This window comes from Amblyomma maculatum, chromosome 4 (assembly GCF_055883805.1).
Source record: "Amblyomma maculatum isolate TAMU_Amacu chromosome 4, ASM5588380v1, whole genome shotgun sequence".
In the NCBI taxonomy this organism is placed as follows: domain Eukaryota; kingdom Metazoa; phylum Arthropoda; class Arachnida; order Ixodida; family Ixodidae; genus Amblyomma; species Amblyomma maculatum.
In genome coordinates, this window is record NC_139347.1 from 33,658,497 (window position 1) to 33,676,437 (window position 17,941).

A 17,941-nucleotide genomic window follows, 5' to 3' on the forward strand; every position below is an offset into this window, starting at 1 on the left:
GCACGCTGACGAAGCAAGCAGGGATACCAGTTCTGAAAACGAGGAAAAGAAGGGTAGCGGTTGATGTATTCGTGCAGGAACAGGTCAGTGACTCGTATACAGTCAACGTGGACGAATTTAACAAAGGATCAGGATAACACGGCAAGTTCACTGCAAGAAAAACATGTTGATAATTGAGGCCCGCGCAGAGAAAAACTACTGAGCCGTTACTCAACGCTTTGTTGGGTAATTCTCTTCCTTGCTTTTGTTTCGTTTATGCTGGCTTCCAGGATAAACATTGAGCCTGACGATTCATTTTCCTGGCGTATTTTTACTCCCGGAGGGCTTCAGATTAAACATGGGTAGTAGTTTTCGCCTCCCCATCATCGACTGACCATACTTTGTTTGCTACACTACGTATTTTAGAATACAAACAGCGCCACACACAGAACAAAGACAAAAGAAAATTAGGTGTGGTTAGCTCTGGTTAAAACTAGATGGAAGCGAAAGCTTCTTTTGCCTGTGGTTACGCCTGTGGCCGAACTTGTGCTTAAACCCGTGGTTGAGCAGTGGTTTAATTTGTGCCTTCGTCTTTATTTATGCCAATGAATACGCTGCGCTGGTCCGTGAAATAGTGAGAATTGGTTTATATCTTGTTTATTGCATAGTCTAGCTGGTGGTCTCGCGCTAGATAACCAATTCTAGACTGCGAAACCGGTTGAGAAGTGAAACTGAATGATTTTGCCTGCAAAGCTACGCGTCTTTTGAGATCACGTTGTTTACACGTCAGAGAGGTCTATTCTGGAGTGTGAAAGTTCAGCCACCCGCGAACTGCTTTCCGCAGAGACGACACACCCACTCCTTGCCTGCGTACAGTGGACAGTATCTGCACTGATTACAGCGTGAATATTTCGGGAGAGATATGCCTGATCAGGAGGAAAATTAGAGCACTCAGTCAAAGATTTATCAGATAACCAACGTTTCGATGCCGATTCAACACCTTCGGTGTTGACTGGATTTGGAGCGAGAAGCGCGCTTTTTAGCCATTGTTCGCAGTTTGTCGCCATCTACAGGGCATCCCAGCTGTGATGACTCGAGTTACTTAAAGGGTTCCTGTGTCCACACTGGGCATGATGGAGGCACATACTCGCTATATAGTTTTTAACATATTTAATTGAAACAACTGCCTCAGTTTCGCTTATGGCTCGCCGTCACTGCAGGGCTGCGTCGCTGCCTGCACGGGCTCCGAAGAAGGGCTCGGTGTTCGTCACGGCCAGGTGGTGGAATGCCGACGGCTGCGGCTGTTTCCTTCGTTTCCATGTTCCAGAGCAGCTTCGGAAACATCCTATTCCATGTTTTGCGTTAGAGCAAGCGTCACGTGCACCTTTTTACATGGCATCAAAGAAAGCGTGCGTAATACAAGAAAAGAAACACGTGACTAGCGCATGCGCGCACTACGATTGTGCAGTTCTCAGCCGGGGTATGCATGAACGAAATTAGGTGCGGCTGTGAGTAGATGGCTCCGTTGCAGCGGTAGGCCGATACGTTGGCGGCGGTTTCTTTATCGGCGTCAGCTAGTTGGCGCGTGGGATGGTACAAGTTGCCACGAGCGCACAGCGTTTTGAATTGGCGATAAAGAATAGCTGGAAAGGATTCAGTTGAGACAAGTTTATTGTCTTTTGTTAAAAAAAAAAAAAAAAAAAGATAATGTCTCGCTTTGTGGCTTGGCTGCGCAACGGCAGAAGCCGTTGCCCATGGCTGTCCTGAATTTCTTTCACTTCAGGTTGCTATCATTCATAACAAGATTATTTATTTATTCGTACCTCACAGGCCCCAAAGAGCACTGGGTGAGAAGGGCTTACTAAGAAAGGGGAGGAGGAACGCGTATGGGATGTGGGCATTCCCATAAGTAATGGTAGAGGGTGGGTGGGGTGGCGTTGCATGTGGTGCAGTATGGTGGGAAGTCCGTGGGGTGAAATATGTGGGCAAATTGAGGAGATGAAAACGAATGTGTTTGGAGTTGTCGCCAGTACATGCTGTTGATGTGAGAAAGCGTGTGATGTGGTGGCGAGTACGTGGCACGGCAACGACGATAGTAGTGAACAATTGTATTGTAGTCAAGAGGTTCGATGGTGGTGTATAATGAAGGTTTGGGGAGGACATCCACCGGCGCCCGGAAGCTTAGTTCTCGGGCAAACGCATGAGCGCGCTCATTTCCGAGCATGTCCTCGTGCCCAGGAAGCCATGTGATGGTGATGAGATTGGGAGGGGTAGGTAGAGTAGATAATATTTTAGCAGATGAGTGTGGGAGGATTCCTCGCAGTAGATATCTGTATGCTGTTTGGGAGTCTGTACATATTGTGGTGCGCTGAGTCTGCAACTGACTGATATTTGCAATTGCGAGTGTAATGGCCAAGCATTCGGCCTCGGCGATGCTAGTGCAGTGGATGGAGGTACGAGTATGGTACGAGTGCAGGTGATTCTTCCGCAGTGTCCTGCACACTGACGACTTCGAAATTGCGCGGTATCCTGGCTCACGCTGAGGACGCTTGCTTGAGGGTCAGAAGATAATAGCGACAGAGTGTTTCTCGACGTCCTCACCACGAGCAGGTGTTCGGTGCCCTGTCCCTGTAAAATCACCCTCCTGTCCCAAAGACCCTTCAGCCAAATGACTTCGACCAGTTCTCATAAGCTCGCACCTACAGTGCAGCAGAGCCCAGACAGGAAAAGGAAGGATATGGTTCTTTCAGCCCTTGCCTTGGGGAGATAGTTGTCAGTGTGTACAGTGCTTGCTGGACTGATTTTTCAGCTGGCGCTACCAACCGATCCGTGGACAATGCAGCAGAGGCTAGGCATGAAAATGAAGGAGACATGACTCTGTCCACTTGTCATGAGGAGTGAATGTTCGCTTTTAGCGCGGAGGTGTGAAGGGGGAAGTTGGAGAAAAGGTGCGAGGTGATTAGAGCTCAAGAGCCCATTTCCCACGTCATGGGCACAAAGGCCAACAAAAGCTAGCCTCCTTTGCTTTCCTTAGAAGGAATCCATTTCTTCATGTATTTTTGACAAAGACTACTTTCAAAAGTATCGCAAGCGAATACTGGGCCCAGAATATTTATATAAGCGCACATACTCAACGCCTTCTTTCTCACAGTTGACAATTACTTCTTTCTCCGCAAAGAGGAACCTTTCCCACGGCTGGGCGCTGCCTCGCCCTTCCTGCTTTGATCCTCTTTAAGACAGCGTTGTTCTTTGCAGCCATTCCCCTTTGCATTGTGTTGCCTCATGTGCTGATCATATGTCCACTCGCTCTTAGATGGCAGTGGCGGCGGCTATTGAAGCTGCCGAACGCGGTCATTCCTTTTCCCTCTTCACCCCTCTCGCACTCCTCGCTTCGCCGGCGCTTCTTCGTGGCCGCACGCTCTAATGAAGAGCGCAAACGGTGCCTAATTGAGGAGGCGGCTCTTGCCTTTGATCTCCGTGAGTCGTGTGCGGGTATGCATGCGTGTGGTAGAGAGGGGGAGTTGAGGGTGGAGGAGGAACCCGACGGTCGGTGCTTCTGCTGCTCCTGGCTGGTGAGTACGTGCAGGTACAGCCGGCTCCAGCTCACCTGAGTGTCTTAAGAGGGCGGGAAAGCTTCACACTTGCATCCAACTCGCAGGGGTCAAGGAGATGATCCTGTGTGTTCGACGATCGTCTGGAGCTCACGTCGAGCCGCTCGAGTGGAGGAACCCCGCGGCTGGGCGGACCACGATTTTCTCGGCGGCTACCGCACTGCCGGTGCATCAGGCAGCCGGACTCTGCGGGATTGTTGGGGGATCTGCAAGCTTTTCTCCTCTCTCTTTTTTTTTTTCTTAGAGTGATAGCCGTATCAGCCTTAACTGTATTGCGATGTTTGTCGTATGTATGTTCTTTTGAGATTAATGAGAATGGTAAGGTATACTAGCGAATGGAAGGTGCTGAGGGTGTTCTCTAGGTATCAGTTAAATCAAGAGTGCCTTCACGGGGCCCTTATGATGTCAGGGTGGGAAAGGGGTGTAGGTCGGCGAAAGCTAGCACTTTCGCTTCTGCGCCTTATATATGGATAGAAAGTTTAACAGTTTCTTTTGTCTTTACTGTATTGTTTTTGTTTTTTTATAGCCCAGCAGTAAGCATTATCTGCTCAGCGTCGTTCCGAAATTTCGCTTCAAGCCCTAATAAACCGACGCGAGGAGTGATCGTCTCTTCTTGCAGCTTAGTACATGACCACCGGCTAGCGAGATGGCGAAAACGGGATGGCGCAGTGATTTAAAGCACCAGGAGAAGTGGATCGCGTTGTCGCATCTTGGGTTTGAAACCCATAGGCGGCGAGTTTTTCTCGAGCCCGAAGGAACCTTCACAGCCACCACGACGAAGTCCAAGAATGCGGATTGTTAATTACAAGCTGATTACAACATGGAAATGTAAAAGTTAAGAAATTGTCAGTTTTCCTGAAAGGCGATTCAATCTGATGGGAATACAAAACGCAATACTAGTCCAGTGCACAAGACCCCTCCCCTTCCCATTAAAATAAACCAAAACATCGCCAGGCAGTCCCAGAAGTTGTGATCGACGGTCCGTCACATTTTCTGCACTCTGCTTTGTATCTATCCGGGTACAAGTGACTAAATGTTTTATTTATTTTATTTATTTATCACATATTGCGAGCCAAGCATGGCCCAAGCCGGAGACCAAAGAAGGAGAATCAAAGAATGTGACGGGAACAACGAGAAGCCAGGTTCCATCTCGTTGTCAAGAAGCTTATTAAGCACGGAAACGAGCTAACATCGTAAGGGCAGCAGCGACTGTGACTTCGGCCGATGACTATTGACTAACGCTCGTGAAACATAGTTCAAGGATAGTTGAACCTACATAGTTCTTTTCTTTCCTATCTTATTTGTCAAATTAACTGACCAATACCAGTACTTCGTGATATAGATCCTGCCCGCATTTCACTCCCTATTCTCTCTCCGTGCTAGCATATCGGTGACTCGCGTCCCTGCTGTATTTATTATCGCAGTGTCGGATACGAAGGCGTTCATCGCTTCGTATACCGTCTTTTCATTGTGCATCTAGTGGAAACAAGCACTACTAAAAAGAAGTTGCGTCGAAGTCATCCAGTGATTTCACAGCGGAGTTTCTTGTGGAGCTATGCCACGCATTTGCATATGCACGAGAACTCCGTACTGGGCATGCATATCGGTGGTCCACGGTGCTTGTAAGGACATCTCACTCGCGAACACTGTTTGCTTCAGTTTCTGTTTGCACTTTTTTTAGATGTGTAGCACTATTTCAATCTGCATGGCTATGCGCCTTTGCGTCATGTGGCGGCTCACATATCAGCGCCTCATCGCAGATCGCAGAGTTGCTGCGATCATGTTATTCATGAGGTATATATGGACGTCATCAAACCGCGCAACGTTCTCGGCTGCCTCGCGCGACTGATATTTCGGGGTGTGCGACTTCATGAACTGTGAACACGCATGGCGATGTGTTTATGCGGTGACCTTTATTGGCAAGTGAGAAAAACCCAGTGACTAATGGCCGCGAAAGGAGGTAGCGCGAAGAGAGGGGCCAAAGTTGTTTACTGTTAGCGAGTATTGGGGCAACACAGAATTCTCGAAGCGAAACTGGCATGCGACAACAGAACCGAGTGCGAACGACAGCCGGTGGGGATGATATTCTACTTGCTTTTTATTTTTAAATTATTATTAACGGGTATTCTGCAGTAAACAACAACAAAGTGTTAGACACCTTCAACGATGCAAAAGTTCGTTGGTTTGCACGATGGGGATCGAGTCCCTTTTGCGTAGCAGCAGTCCAGCTAGTGACATTCAAAGCGTGGACTGCATAGGGCAGTGTACCTAATGCAAAAAGACTTAACAATGTTGAACCTTCCAGAACTTTTTCCTCTTAAATTAAAGAATTGAGAAAATAGTTGTTCAGATTTATACAGCTTTCACCTGCAACATCCTTCGTCTACCTGATGTGACTAAACTATTGTATACGACTCCTGGAATTTGCTCCTGATCCTTCAGGGAAAGCGTAGCTGGCCAATACGTTAAACCTGGTGGTGTCACAGCTTATCAAGTCGCAGATGTTTTGCGTCAGTTAGGATCTGTCGCTGCTGCCTTACCATTATGCAGGCACGAAAGAAGTTCAACAGAAACCGTAAAACCTTTGAGATTAATTCTTAATAATTCAACACTTCTAGCAGCCATAAGTGCGACATAATTCAGGGGTGCGAACATGCTTTAGAGCTTTAGAGCAGACACGTGAACAGCAAAATCTTACATATTGAACTAGCGAAAAATACACAAACACAAAAGAGAAGTTTTATTCTTTTTCGCTGGTTAAATGTGTTTGATTCGCACTAACTAGCTCAAATGGACACCATGTTATATTTCAGCAGCTTTGGAGCATTAAAATTCCGATTTCGAAGTGTGTTTGGAGCAACTTATGGCTCTTTCGGACACTTTGGAGTAGGCTGACGGCGTTAAATGCTACTGAACGCATTTTTGTTTTTACAGTAAGTTCTAATTAGCGTGGCTTACAATGCAGAAGAAAAATGTTCAAATCAACCTAAGGTTCAAATTATCCAAGCGCTCCGCTTTCCCCATCCTGCCCTGCATGGTTGAAGAATTGCTCCAAAATTGCAAACGCTTCCCTACCCTTTCCGCAGTGCGATTCAGTAGTATCGATGCATCTGCACAAACAGCCCCTTCAAGTTTCGAGGATGCTTCACCGAACAGCAACGGTGAAGCATTGCAGCGAAGCGTGCAGTTCGATGAAACTGGGCGTGACCAGCTGGAAGCAGAATGTGGATGCACGTGAGGGATATTATGCGTATGCGATAGAACAGCGTGACGCCACCCCAAAGCAAAAAGTTGCTTATGTTGCGCATTAAGGTGCAAAAGCAACTAAGGCTATGCACCAAACACAAGGTTAATATTCGATGACATGGTAAGAAACGTTTAATAGTTACAGTTTGTTTTAAATGTTAGCTGCTTTAAGGAACATAACAATTTGTGAAGAATCAATAAGTGCTTGTTTACCTAAAAGCAGCATATATGATTTAATAGGATAAGTTCTCTGTAAAATCAGGAAAAACATTCTTTTTCTTAGTTATTCCTGTTCCATGCAGGAAATTAAGATGTCTTTTTCTTCCTGATAACCTCACAGGAAGAAAAAAAAATTGAAAAGGTTGCCGAAGTAGACAAGGAGACGATGCAATCAATAAATACTGCTTTATTCATATCACAAAGGAGCGGTGGTGTGAAGCAAACGCTCTTGAAAAGGATACCAACTTTGGGATCAAGAACGCTCCAGCCGGTGCGCGGTCCCGAGAACAACCCCGAGGATACACAAAGAGCGCTAGTGCGACATCAATAATTATTGTAGGAACTCGCTTTACACGGACTATGTACCAACCTACAGATGCAGACAGAAAGGCAGAAAAAAAGGGCACTTACCGCCACTGCGCGAGATTCTGTCCCGCAGACCAGAAGGTTATAAGCTTAGCAGAAATAGCAGAAATATCAAAACACGTTGACATTGCATTTTTCCTTAAAATTGGCGTTTTTAGAATATAGGATATGTTGGTTACATCTGCAACCTTTTGTACTAACGCCAGACTTGAACGAGATTCAGAACGGTCCTCTCGTACAGCGCTAATAAAGTCCGGCAACAAACATCCTTCGTTACAGTAATACTATAGATGTATGCAATTCAACGTAAATGGCTGTAAAACAGCATGCCTTATACATACGGTATTAGTGGTACTGTCAAATGCCGGAGCGAAACTACAATAATAATTAAAAAAAAAAACATCAAGCAGACAGTTTGAGATGCTTTAATGTTCCTTGAACACAATTTATATTTAATGTAGCTGTTTTCCTGCTCTACGCTTACGCAGCTTCCGTTGAGGCACATCAACATGTTCAGACACTGAGCTGTCAAACAAGTTTGATATGCGCAAGATGATGCAGCCTCGGCATTGGAATGTAAAGTGCGAAGTCAAGCTATCAACTGTTCTGTAAAGGGTGCAGAAAAAAAAAAAGATATAACGAGAATTACTAAACGTGGCTGTGATAGAATTATATGGCGGAAGCACTGCTAAAAATAAGAGACGTTCTGAAGGCAGTGTAAATTAAAAAAAAAATAACAAGAAAATGAATTTGATAAACGGAAAGATTGTTTAAAAATGAAAGGAAGGGGGGGGGGGGGGGGGGGTCAAGAAGACACATATGCATAACCTTAAAAGCAGTTCCGCGTCACGAAGAAAATATGAAATTAGTTTTGCATAGGGCACATTCGGAGGCATTGCAACAAGATGACCTCACTTGGGCAGAAAAAAAAAAAAAGGAAACAGTCAAGAAAAAGTGGCTACAGAACACTGCATACTGTGCGGTGGATCCCAAAATGAACAGAAAGCATGTCAAAATAAATACATACAGGATACAAGGCGGTGCAATGTCGAACGCCGTTTTTATGCAGCGCCTATGATGGCACATGTCATCAGTGGCATGACAAGGAAGACCGCAGCGGGGGTGACCCGTGCCATTTCACAATGTTATTGGTGACGAAGTTGCTATTCAAGAACCAGCCCACCTTTTGGTTGGTTTCTTTAGTTTCGCTTTGTTCTTGAAATGCCGAAAGTACCAGTGATAATGCTCCTCTACTACTCAACATGAGTCGCTACACACTGCATCCCACTACCGGAAACATGCTGCCAATTTATGGACTTTGTTTAGGAACTGTCGCGCTTTACTGGATGAGTGATGGGTGCAGGGCTAGGGGCCAAAAGTGGCCATATATGACAGCGATCTCTAGCGCGTGTGCGATTACTCAAGACCGCGTCCGTCGCGTACCAGGCATGCATGATTCGTCTTTGCGTGCAAATCAAATATGCGAAGGCGAAAAATTGCCTGCAGTGATACAGCCGTCCAGATAAGACAGCGCGTGGCTTCGTTCGGGAAACAAATAGGAACACAGTGCGTCAGTTTGGAAATAGACGAGACTGCTTACTTACGGGGAGCATCGTGCCAATTCTATAGCGTACCGAATGCGTGTGTTATTTTAATCAGCGCTGGGTAATTTTCTTACTCCCACTTTTTCCTTTCAGAATGTAACATGAAAGCCTATACAAGAATGGCTACAGCCATGTTTCCGCCAGACTAGGAGGTCCTCTCAACAAACTCAATATTTTGCATCAATAAAGACTTTTCGAAAAATCTCGCATTTTTCGTGAGCATAACGCAACTGAACACGCGAGACGCCTGCCATAATTTTAGTCTTGTAGCAGCCACAGTAGGCTTCAAAAGTTTACCAGTCAGTACAGCCACGAGAATCTTTTTCGGGCAGCCTAAGACCGGATACGAATAGTGAATTGCTGCAAGGAAAAAATGTCATCACCCAGTCAAGACTGCCACAAAATTGTAATGTCTCTTCTCTTCCATAAACCTTGGAAGCCAAATTAGGATCACATGATCTTCTAGTGCACTTTTGATTAGCTAATTTCACTAATGTATGGTAGCATGCAAATCTGTTTTCGTATTCACATCTCACGCGGTATAGCAGTCTATACGCAGTCCGTTGCAGTCAACAAGACAGTTTTTAACCAGAACTTAGCACATATACTGCCTGCTCCAGTGCACAGTAGTTCTCAACCTGTGCTCCGAATACACATACTACACCACATTAAATCTGGTGACACAAAAATGGAAGCTCCTCAAGTTCTCTACAACAAACACAACCAGTGTCACTTATACAAATGTGATGTGTGCAAGGGAAAGTGATTGAGACTAAACTCTAGGTTCAGTGCAGTATCAAGGTCGATATGTCTGTGCTGTCCACATTAAGGTCACCTGTACAGGCACACAGTCATTCTGAAACGTGTCTGACACTTATCAGTCAAGATGCACTTGTGCAGCGACCGGCCACAATGTTCAAGATAAGGGAATACCAGTGTTATCTAGGCTTCTACAAATGCTACAGAGGTGGTCCCGTGTAGAACAATAATCAGTGTTGCGAGGAACGTTTTATCTCGCTGGCACTTTCCTTCCCTAAACATCTCCGCGCTTTTATATCGAACAATCGTATTCCATTTTTTTTTTTTTTTGTCGCGAGGAAAGAAACGCTAACTCGAAATGTTAACGTTGGCAAGATGCACATGTGGCAAGAACCACAACGATGAAACGTTGTCTTGTCCTGAGGTTGGTACTACTGACTGCTGGTCACTGCAATCAGCTCGAAATCAAAAGGGAGCTCTTGCAGACAGGAAGAAGGCTGAGTCGGGCTGGTTGGCTCATGTTGGAAGGGGGCAACGAAAAATAGCGCTTACAGACATGATAGGAAAGAAGGGATAAACATGTGTCTACTACAAAATGGTCTACTACAAAAAAAAAAAAAAAAAAAAAAGCATCTGTCGGTGCTATTTTTCATAGTTCTATTCCAGACAAAATCAAAAGGACACAAGGTCTCAGATTATAGCACCAAACTTAAGATGCTACTTCCTCTTTTGAACGGAAACCGTTGACGGCTCCAATTCAGTTGATTAAATGCTCACTCTTCAGATGAAGCGAACAGTGAATCTTAAAGAGGTGCATAATTATGCGAGAAGCAAAGGCTCACTTCGCTTGCATTTCATCAAATGAAAGTACACTGCATGAAGATTAGAATAGAAAATGTTGGGATCGTTCGGAGAAGGCATTTTCTTGTTTTACAGGGCACGGTTGTCAGTCTGCTGACTGCCCTTTTCCACTCAGGCGAAGCTGCACCACCCGCTAAGCGGGGGTCAGATACTCCACATTGAAGAACCTGAAAGTCTAAGCAGCCGGCCTGAAATGCAGTTGCTTTTAAATAGGAAACACAGCGAGCTTACTTAGCAGGCAGCAAAAGCGGAAAGGACAATCAGCACACACATACACTGCAATAGAGATAACAAAATAAAAGCAAACTTGGATCCCCCATCCAGAATAAGAGGGCCCCGAAACAGGATTAAATAAGATGACAACGATGGCAACGCTGCGATAACAGGTGTTCGAGCGACCCTCATTAAGAGAATGCTTGGCAAGTCTGGTGTGTGACTGCATGCGGAAGATGATCGCCCTTTTGCATTGCAGAACTAGTCTACAGAAGATACCAATCGCTTTTGAACCCTTGACAAGGGTGATAACATATATACCAAAACTATCCACACCATTTCAACTGCTCAGCGAACGTGCAAGCTTAGGTACGGGTTATGAAGCGGCCGCTCCTCATTTTCCAGATTACTAAAAAGCCCCCAGAATTCAACGCATCCAGCTCTAACCATTCCAAGAGTATTACACAAGGGGACTACGAACTCGACTAGAAATACAGTAAAATGTCAGTAAAAAAAAAAGCAAACATTCGCCTGATTCTGTTTTTGCTGCATTTTCTTGCCGTCGTTGTTCTATATTACAAATAAGCTGATTTGAAGTTAAAACAAATCAAAAAGCTCCAAGGCATAGAATTGTGAATATGCTACCGCATTACCATATTCATTTCAACCACGACTTTAGGTTCCTCACTGACGCATTCCCCTTGGCACTCAACCACCGCTCGTTTCTAGGTCTTCCTTAACTCAGGTACCATAAGTCATCTACCAAATGGCAGAAACTGGACACCGGGTGTCAACAAATACGGCATGGTCTTTTTGTTTCTTCATATTTACATCACACATCCACACACACGCACACTGTCGCGAACGACACAGGTATACGATGTACGTTGTACGCACACTCTCTCTCACACAAGCGCACCACAGTTGCCAACGGCCAAAAAATGACTGACACGAGTGGCTTGGTGGCCACTTGTTGCCAGGAGTCCTAGGAGTCCGCAAATCCCGAGCTGACCACCCTCTTGAGCACCTCCATGAAGAGCGTCCTTTCCTGGCGCTCAGAGCGGAGCCGCAGTTCACGCTCCTGGCGCTCGATCTCGAAGCGCGCCTTCTCGAGGGCGAGCCGGTCTTCCTGGAGCTTGAGCTTGGCCCGCTCCAGGTCGAGCTCCTCTCGGCGCAGCTTGAGCTCCTTCTCGCGCACACGCATCTCCTTGGCCTGACGCGTGAGCAGGAACGACACTACCTGGCTGGGGAAGTCGGACGGTTTGACGTCACCCATGGCAGCGGCCATGGCGATATCTTCGAGGCCCCCTTCGTCGTCGTCGGTGAGGCCGCCGTTACTGGCGTTGCCATTCCCAATGGCGTTGCCGCTGATGGAGAAAGGCGACGGCGCTACCAAGCGTGCGCGTTTGGCCGATGGGGTCGCTTGCTCCTTCGCCGAGGGCGTGCCATTCTGCGCCTGCTGCTCCTGCTCGTTGCTACCTGCACCCGAGAGGACGCCACGGTGAGCACAAGATATGACACAAGCCGTGCGGTTAAGCCGCTCTTTACAAACAAGTGTATAAGGCAGCAAAAGCGTAAGATATTGCAAAGGTGAAGAATTAGTGTCAAAAGAAGTGCTGATTTGCCGGAGAAACGCCCTGTGCTACAGAGCATGCGGAAAAGTTGCACATGCAGAAAGGAGGAGGAAGAGGAGAAAAAACAATTTTCGGCCCAGGGATTTCAAATGTGGGGTGGCTTCAGCAAACTTGGCCTAGCTCTGACGACTTCTAGGGCTCATTCAATAGCTCGGACATCGGTCGGGCTCCGAGCTGAGCAACGCGGCCTCCCATGCTGAGCGTTAACGAGACGCAATCCTTGAGGAGGGGGGTCTCGACGTCAAGCCCATCAAATAAGTGATAGTGTGCGTGTTGGCCGCAATGCGTGCAAGCAGATGAATAGAGGGCCGGGTATACGTGAGCGTGCACCACCGGGCTAGGAAAGGCTTTACTGAGTGGTTTCCTGAACCTTAGAGAGATACTTATTACCCGAAGGAAAACCATTTTCTGCTTAAGCGGCAATGTTGAGCTATCCCTTATAGTTAATCACGCAATCCCTAGCAGCCTCTAAAGGATGGGGGCCAGCCGCCCGGTCCAGCAATCCTCGGGTATTGGAGGGAGGAATGCGCAGGAGCTCATATGATTTGTATGTACCGGGACAAGTGTTTAAATGAGCTACGAATTTTCGCTACGGCGGGAAAGACTTTGTCCCGAGCAAAGCTCCGCACAGCAGATTTGGAGTCGCTAACAATTTTGATAGCCGGGGTTGATATCGTAGCCAGAGCTACGGCTACAGAAAGCCCCTGTGGTCACAGACGCAGAAAGTACCAGGGTGACTTGCTAATCGACTGCCACTAGCTAGTAGGCGTCGTAGCCTGGATATTCGGCCACTGTTGCCGATTCAAAAATATAAAACCCGCAACAGGAACGTTAAACCCGAAAACCTACTAAAAACCTCTAATTTATTTGGATATATTCAAGCTTTATCCTGTGATAAATATCACCAATTTTAAAGTATACTTGAATTCTATTCTCTTTCTATTAGTTCTTGACTTCAAATACAGGGACAATGGAAGCAGCCAAGCTGCTGTCGGGCAGTTCTCACGCAACTATGCGGGATAATGCCCCCCCCCCCCCCCCCCCCGCTCCACCCCTCTGTCTCTCTCTCTCTGTCTCTCCACTGCTTTGAGCAAGAAATGCAATTTCGGCAAATGCTGAAATGAATACTCTCTAAAATCTCCCTTTGGTGGTGGATTTATGCGAAACTTTTTACCGCGCGTTAACTCATCAAGAATAAGCCCGCGCTACAACTTTCTGCCGTCGGTGGGGGAAAATAAACGCGCACTGCAAGGGACTGGCGCTATTAAAGCTAAAATCCTCGCACAAGGCAGGCGCCGTACGTAAACAAGTTTATTAAAATATTTGAGGCGTTTCGCTACGCATTTGCGGCCCAGACGTCCTTCATTCGCTTTCTAATGTTCCTCTGCTTCACCTTGAGGCCTGCGCCAAGATGTCAGTCATGCGTCCCACGCTTAAAAACGCGAGAGGCGAACGTGGTTACGAACTATAGTGGGCGCTATATACCAACTCATGAAAAGCAACAATGAGGAGGCTTTCAGGACCGCAGACCCTGGCCGGACCCACCCACTTGGTAATATACTATTAATATAGTCATTTTCACATCACGAGGGCGCTGCGAGTGAGAGCAATCTCACGGCTTGGCAAGTGTTACAAGCCAGTCTGGCAACTAAAACGACAGCGTAGTTCCTCGGACGTAGTTTGACAGTGTCCGAAAACTGCGTCTGCTGCTATGTCTCTCTCGTCTTCGGACGCAAGGAAATAGTCGGTACCCTTAACTCACGGCCTAATTGTTGAGCAAACGGAAGGTGAACTGTAGCAAAGCTATATCGTTTGTGCGATCACTCACAATCATAATCATCATCATCATCATCAGCCTGACTATACCCACTGCAGGGCGAAGGCCTCTCCCATATTTCTCCACTTAACCCGGTTCTGTGCTAGCTGCATCCACTTGACCCCTGCGAACTTCTTAATCTCATCCGCCCACCTAACTTTCTGCCGCCCCCTGCTACGCGTTCCTTCCCTTGGAATCAAGTTTGTTACCCTAAGCGACCATCGGTTATCCTCTCTTCGCACTACATGTCCTGCCCATGTCCATTTCTTCTTCTCGACCTTGGAGCACGTCGACGACTTGGCAAGTCCAACGCAGCAGTGCTTAAGAGCTCGGGCAGAGGCGGCGGCCAATGGCGTCCCGGAATAGGATCTGCCACTCAGCTCCACAACCATACGCACCTCCCTTCCCAAATCATTTCGTTATAAATAAATGTTTCTCCTTCTCTCCCAATGTGCTGTGCGATGTCAGTGCACATGAAGAACCCCAGGCGGTCGAAATCTCCGGAGCCCTCCACTATGGCGCCCCAAACAGCCAATGCCGCACACACACTATACCCTCACTATAGATACGTACACATTCGAGCCGGCGGACCCTAGGGCACCGAACTACTCTATTAACTTATCCACGTGTGCGAGAAATTCGACTCCCACGGTTATTCGCTGAAGAGGAAGGGTACGCGCTTAGTTACAGAAACAGCTTCGCTGTGAGACAGTGCAGCGGTGATTAAATCAGGGATTTCCCCGGTTGTGACGAATGAACTTACAGGTCATTTCGCCATGAAAAAGAAAAACGTCGTTTATCTTGATTAAAAGCAGAGCTTTCAGGTCGGACGAGCGATCAAGTTCGCCGATAGCATTCTGACAGAGGGGCTTATTATGCGCCTGCAGAGTGCTCGCTTCAACGACCGAAACCTAGTTGGTGGTTTACAAATGAATTAAACAAATTTGTCGACATCCTAAAGGCCCCTGGCAGCCAGAAGGTATATTTACTAAGCTTCGCCGTGCGTCACCATTCGACCGAGAATAACGTCAAAGTAATGTTACCATTCGACCGAGAATAACGTCAAAGTAATGTTACCATTCGACCGAGAATAACGTTTCGCCTCCACTGAAAACAGCCGGCGAAACGAAGTGGCGTCCATGCGCTGTGCGATGTTGGTTGGTTTGTGGTTGGTTTGTGGGGTTTAACGTCCCAAAGCAACTCAGGCTATGAGAAACGCCGTAGAGGAGGACTCCGGAAATTTCGATCACTTGGGGTTCTTTAACGTGCACTGATGACATCGCACAGCACACGGGCGCCTTGCTTTTCGCCTCCATCGAAAAGCGGCCGCCGAGGCCGGGATTCGATCCCGCGTCCTTGGGAACAGTAGTCGAGCGCCGTAACCACTGCGCCATCTCGGCGGGGTGCTGTGCAATAGTGAAAATACTCTCAGCTCTCCACTACGGCACCTGTTTCTTTCTTTTCACTTTCACTCCCACCTTTCTCCCTTCCCTTACGGCGCGGTTCAGGTGTCCACAACAGATACTGCGCCTTTCCTCTCCTTTGAAACAATTATTATTATAAAAAGGAAGTGTGCCGTAGCGGAGGGCTCCGGAGTAATTTCGACCACCTGGGGATCTTTAACTTGCACTTTAACGTGCACTGACAGAACTTGTAACTCGGAGGGGGAGGTGGTGAAGAGTGGCTGACCCTGACCCTGATGGGGCTGTGACAGGTAGGTGGTGGTGGTGGTGGGTACACAGAGATAATTACACTATAACTTTCCGTGGCAATGTTGTGGAAGCTACGAAGCCCGAACGCACCAGCTCGCTCCGCACGAGGATATAGTGCGCCCAGACATTTCGGAGGTGATGCTCTAGAATGTTATACTATTACTGAACTATTCTGCCGCTTTTTTCCGCCCGTTTCTGCGCGCGTTCGTAACGAGCGTCTGTTTTTGACAGCGTACGTAGTGCGCGTTGCCGAAAGCGCACCCGAGGCCAGGTATTCGGAACTACATAGCGTAGTAACCCGGTTAGGAGAGCCCCGCCCTCGTATCTTTGGCTCCATTGCCAGAGGAAGTTATCCCCCAGTATAGGTGGGATGCCTCCGCTTGCAGCGGGGGCTAGCCTGCCACCGAATTTTATCTGTTGTAGGCCGTCATTGCACCCACCACTGCTTCGGTGGTGGACGACGGCTGTTGTTGCGGCGCGCGTCTTTCTCTCCCTCTTCTTTTTCTTTCTTCTCTATTTTCTCTTCTGTCCGCACGAGGTTTTCTCTCTTTCCACTTTCATTCCTCCCTTCCCTTACGGCGCGGTTGCGGTGTCCACAGAAAACAAGCGAGACAGTTACCCTTTCCCTTCCTATAAATAAGTTTTTTTTTGTCCGCACGAGGCAGATGAGGTGGCTCAGCTACAGAGTCAGTGCAGGCCCGTGCATTTTCTTTTCCTTCTTGCTACAACCAACAACAACATGTGCACTGACATTGCACAGCACACGGACGCCTCTACGTTTCGCCTCCATCGAAACGCAGCCGCCGTCGGCGAAAGCCTACCTTTCATCATTTGCCTGTCATCGTTTGCCTCTTATCGGCGTTCGCCGCAGTGCTGCATATAATTATAATTGGTTTAGAGGAAAGGAAAAGCGCAGTCTCTGTCACACACTCTCCGACAAGTGTGCGTTTGGATGGTACCCCATCGCTCCTGTCGCGTGGAGTTCCTTGGTGCGCGTTCAAGTGTGATTGATTTATAGGAAGTGAAAGGCGCGGTAACTGTCTCACTTGTTTTCTGTGGACACCGCAACCACGCTGTAAGGGAAGGGAGGAAGGTGGGAGTGAAAGTGGAAAGTGAGAAAGAGGAGCCGTAGTGGAGGGCTGCGGAGTAATTTCGATCACCATGGGATCTTTAACATGCGCTCACATCGCATAGCACACGGACGCCTCCGTTTCGCCTCCATCGAAACGCAGTCGCCAAGGTCGGGTTCGAACCCGGGTACTCCGGCACAGTAGTGCGCGTTCAAGTGTGGGATTGCAGATCATATAATTATAATTGGTTTACAGGAAAGGAAAAGCGCAGTCTCTGTCACACACTCTCCGACAAGTGTGCGTTTGGATGGTACCCCATCGCTCCTGTCGCGTGGAGTTCCTTGGTGCGCGTTCAAGTGTGATTGATTTATAGGAAGTGAAAGGCGCGGTAACTGTCTCACTTGTTTTCTGTGGACACCGCAACCACGCTGTAAGGGAAGGGAGGAAGGTGGGAGTGAAAGTGGAAAGTGAGAAAGAGGAGCCGTAGTGGAGGGCTGCGGAGTAATTTCGATCACCATGGGATCTTTAACATGCGCTCACATCGCATAGCACACGGACGCCTCCGTTTCGCCTCCATCGAAACGCAGTCGCCAAGGTCGGGTTCGAACCCGGGTACTCCGGCACAGTAGTGCGCGTTCAAGTGTGGGATTGCAGATGACAGCAACGCTAGACAAGCAGAACACATCTCGCGGAATCTCGCACAGAGATCCAACGCCTCCTAATGGGAGACGCTGACAGATCTCGCGCACGGGAGGATTTCGTCCCGTGAGCCTAGAAAGGCTTTCGCCTTGAGTGAAAGTGCGATGTTACAGAGGCTATCGCTGCAACACTCGCAGCTTTCGCTCTATCAC

The 17,941-nt window shown here is 47.7% G+C and overlaps 1 protein-coding gene across 3 annotated transcripts in view; it reads right to left on the minus strand.

Moving 5' to 3' along the window:
• Positions 1-7,237: 7,237 nt before the first annotated feature.
• Positions 7,238-17,941, minus strand: part of LOC146190664 (uncharacterized) — a 61,649-nt gene continuing 50,945 nt past the window's right edge. For all 3 annotated transcript variants that reach the window (XM_084601043.1, XM_084601042.1, XM_084601044.1), the window contains one exon: positions 7,238-12,337. In XM_084601043.1, the coding sequence (XP_084457169.1) occupies positions 11,844-12,337 (494 nt within the window). In that variant the 3' untranslated portion in view covers positions 7,238-11,843. The remainder of the gene's footprint in view (positions 12,338-17,941) is intronic.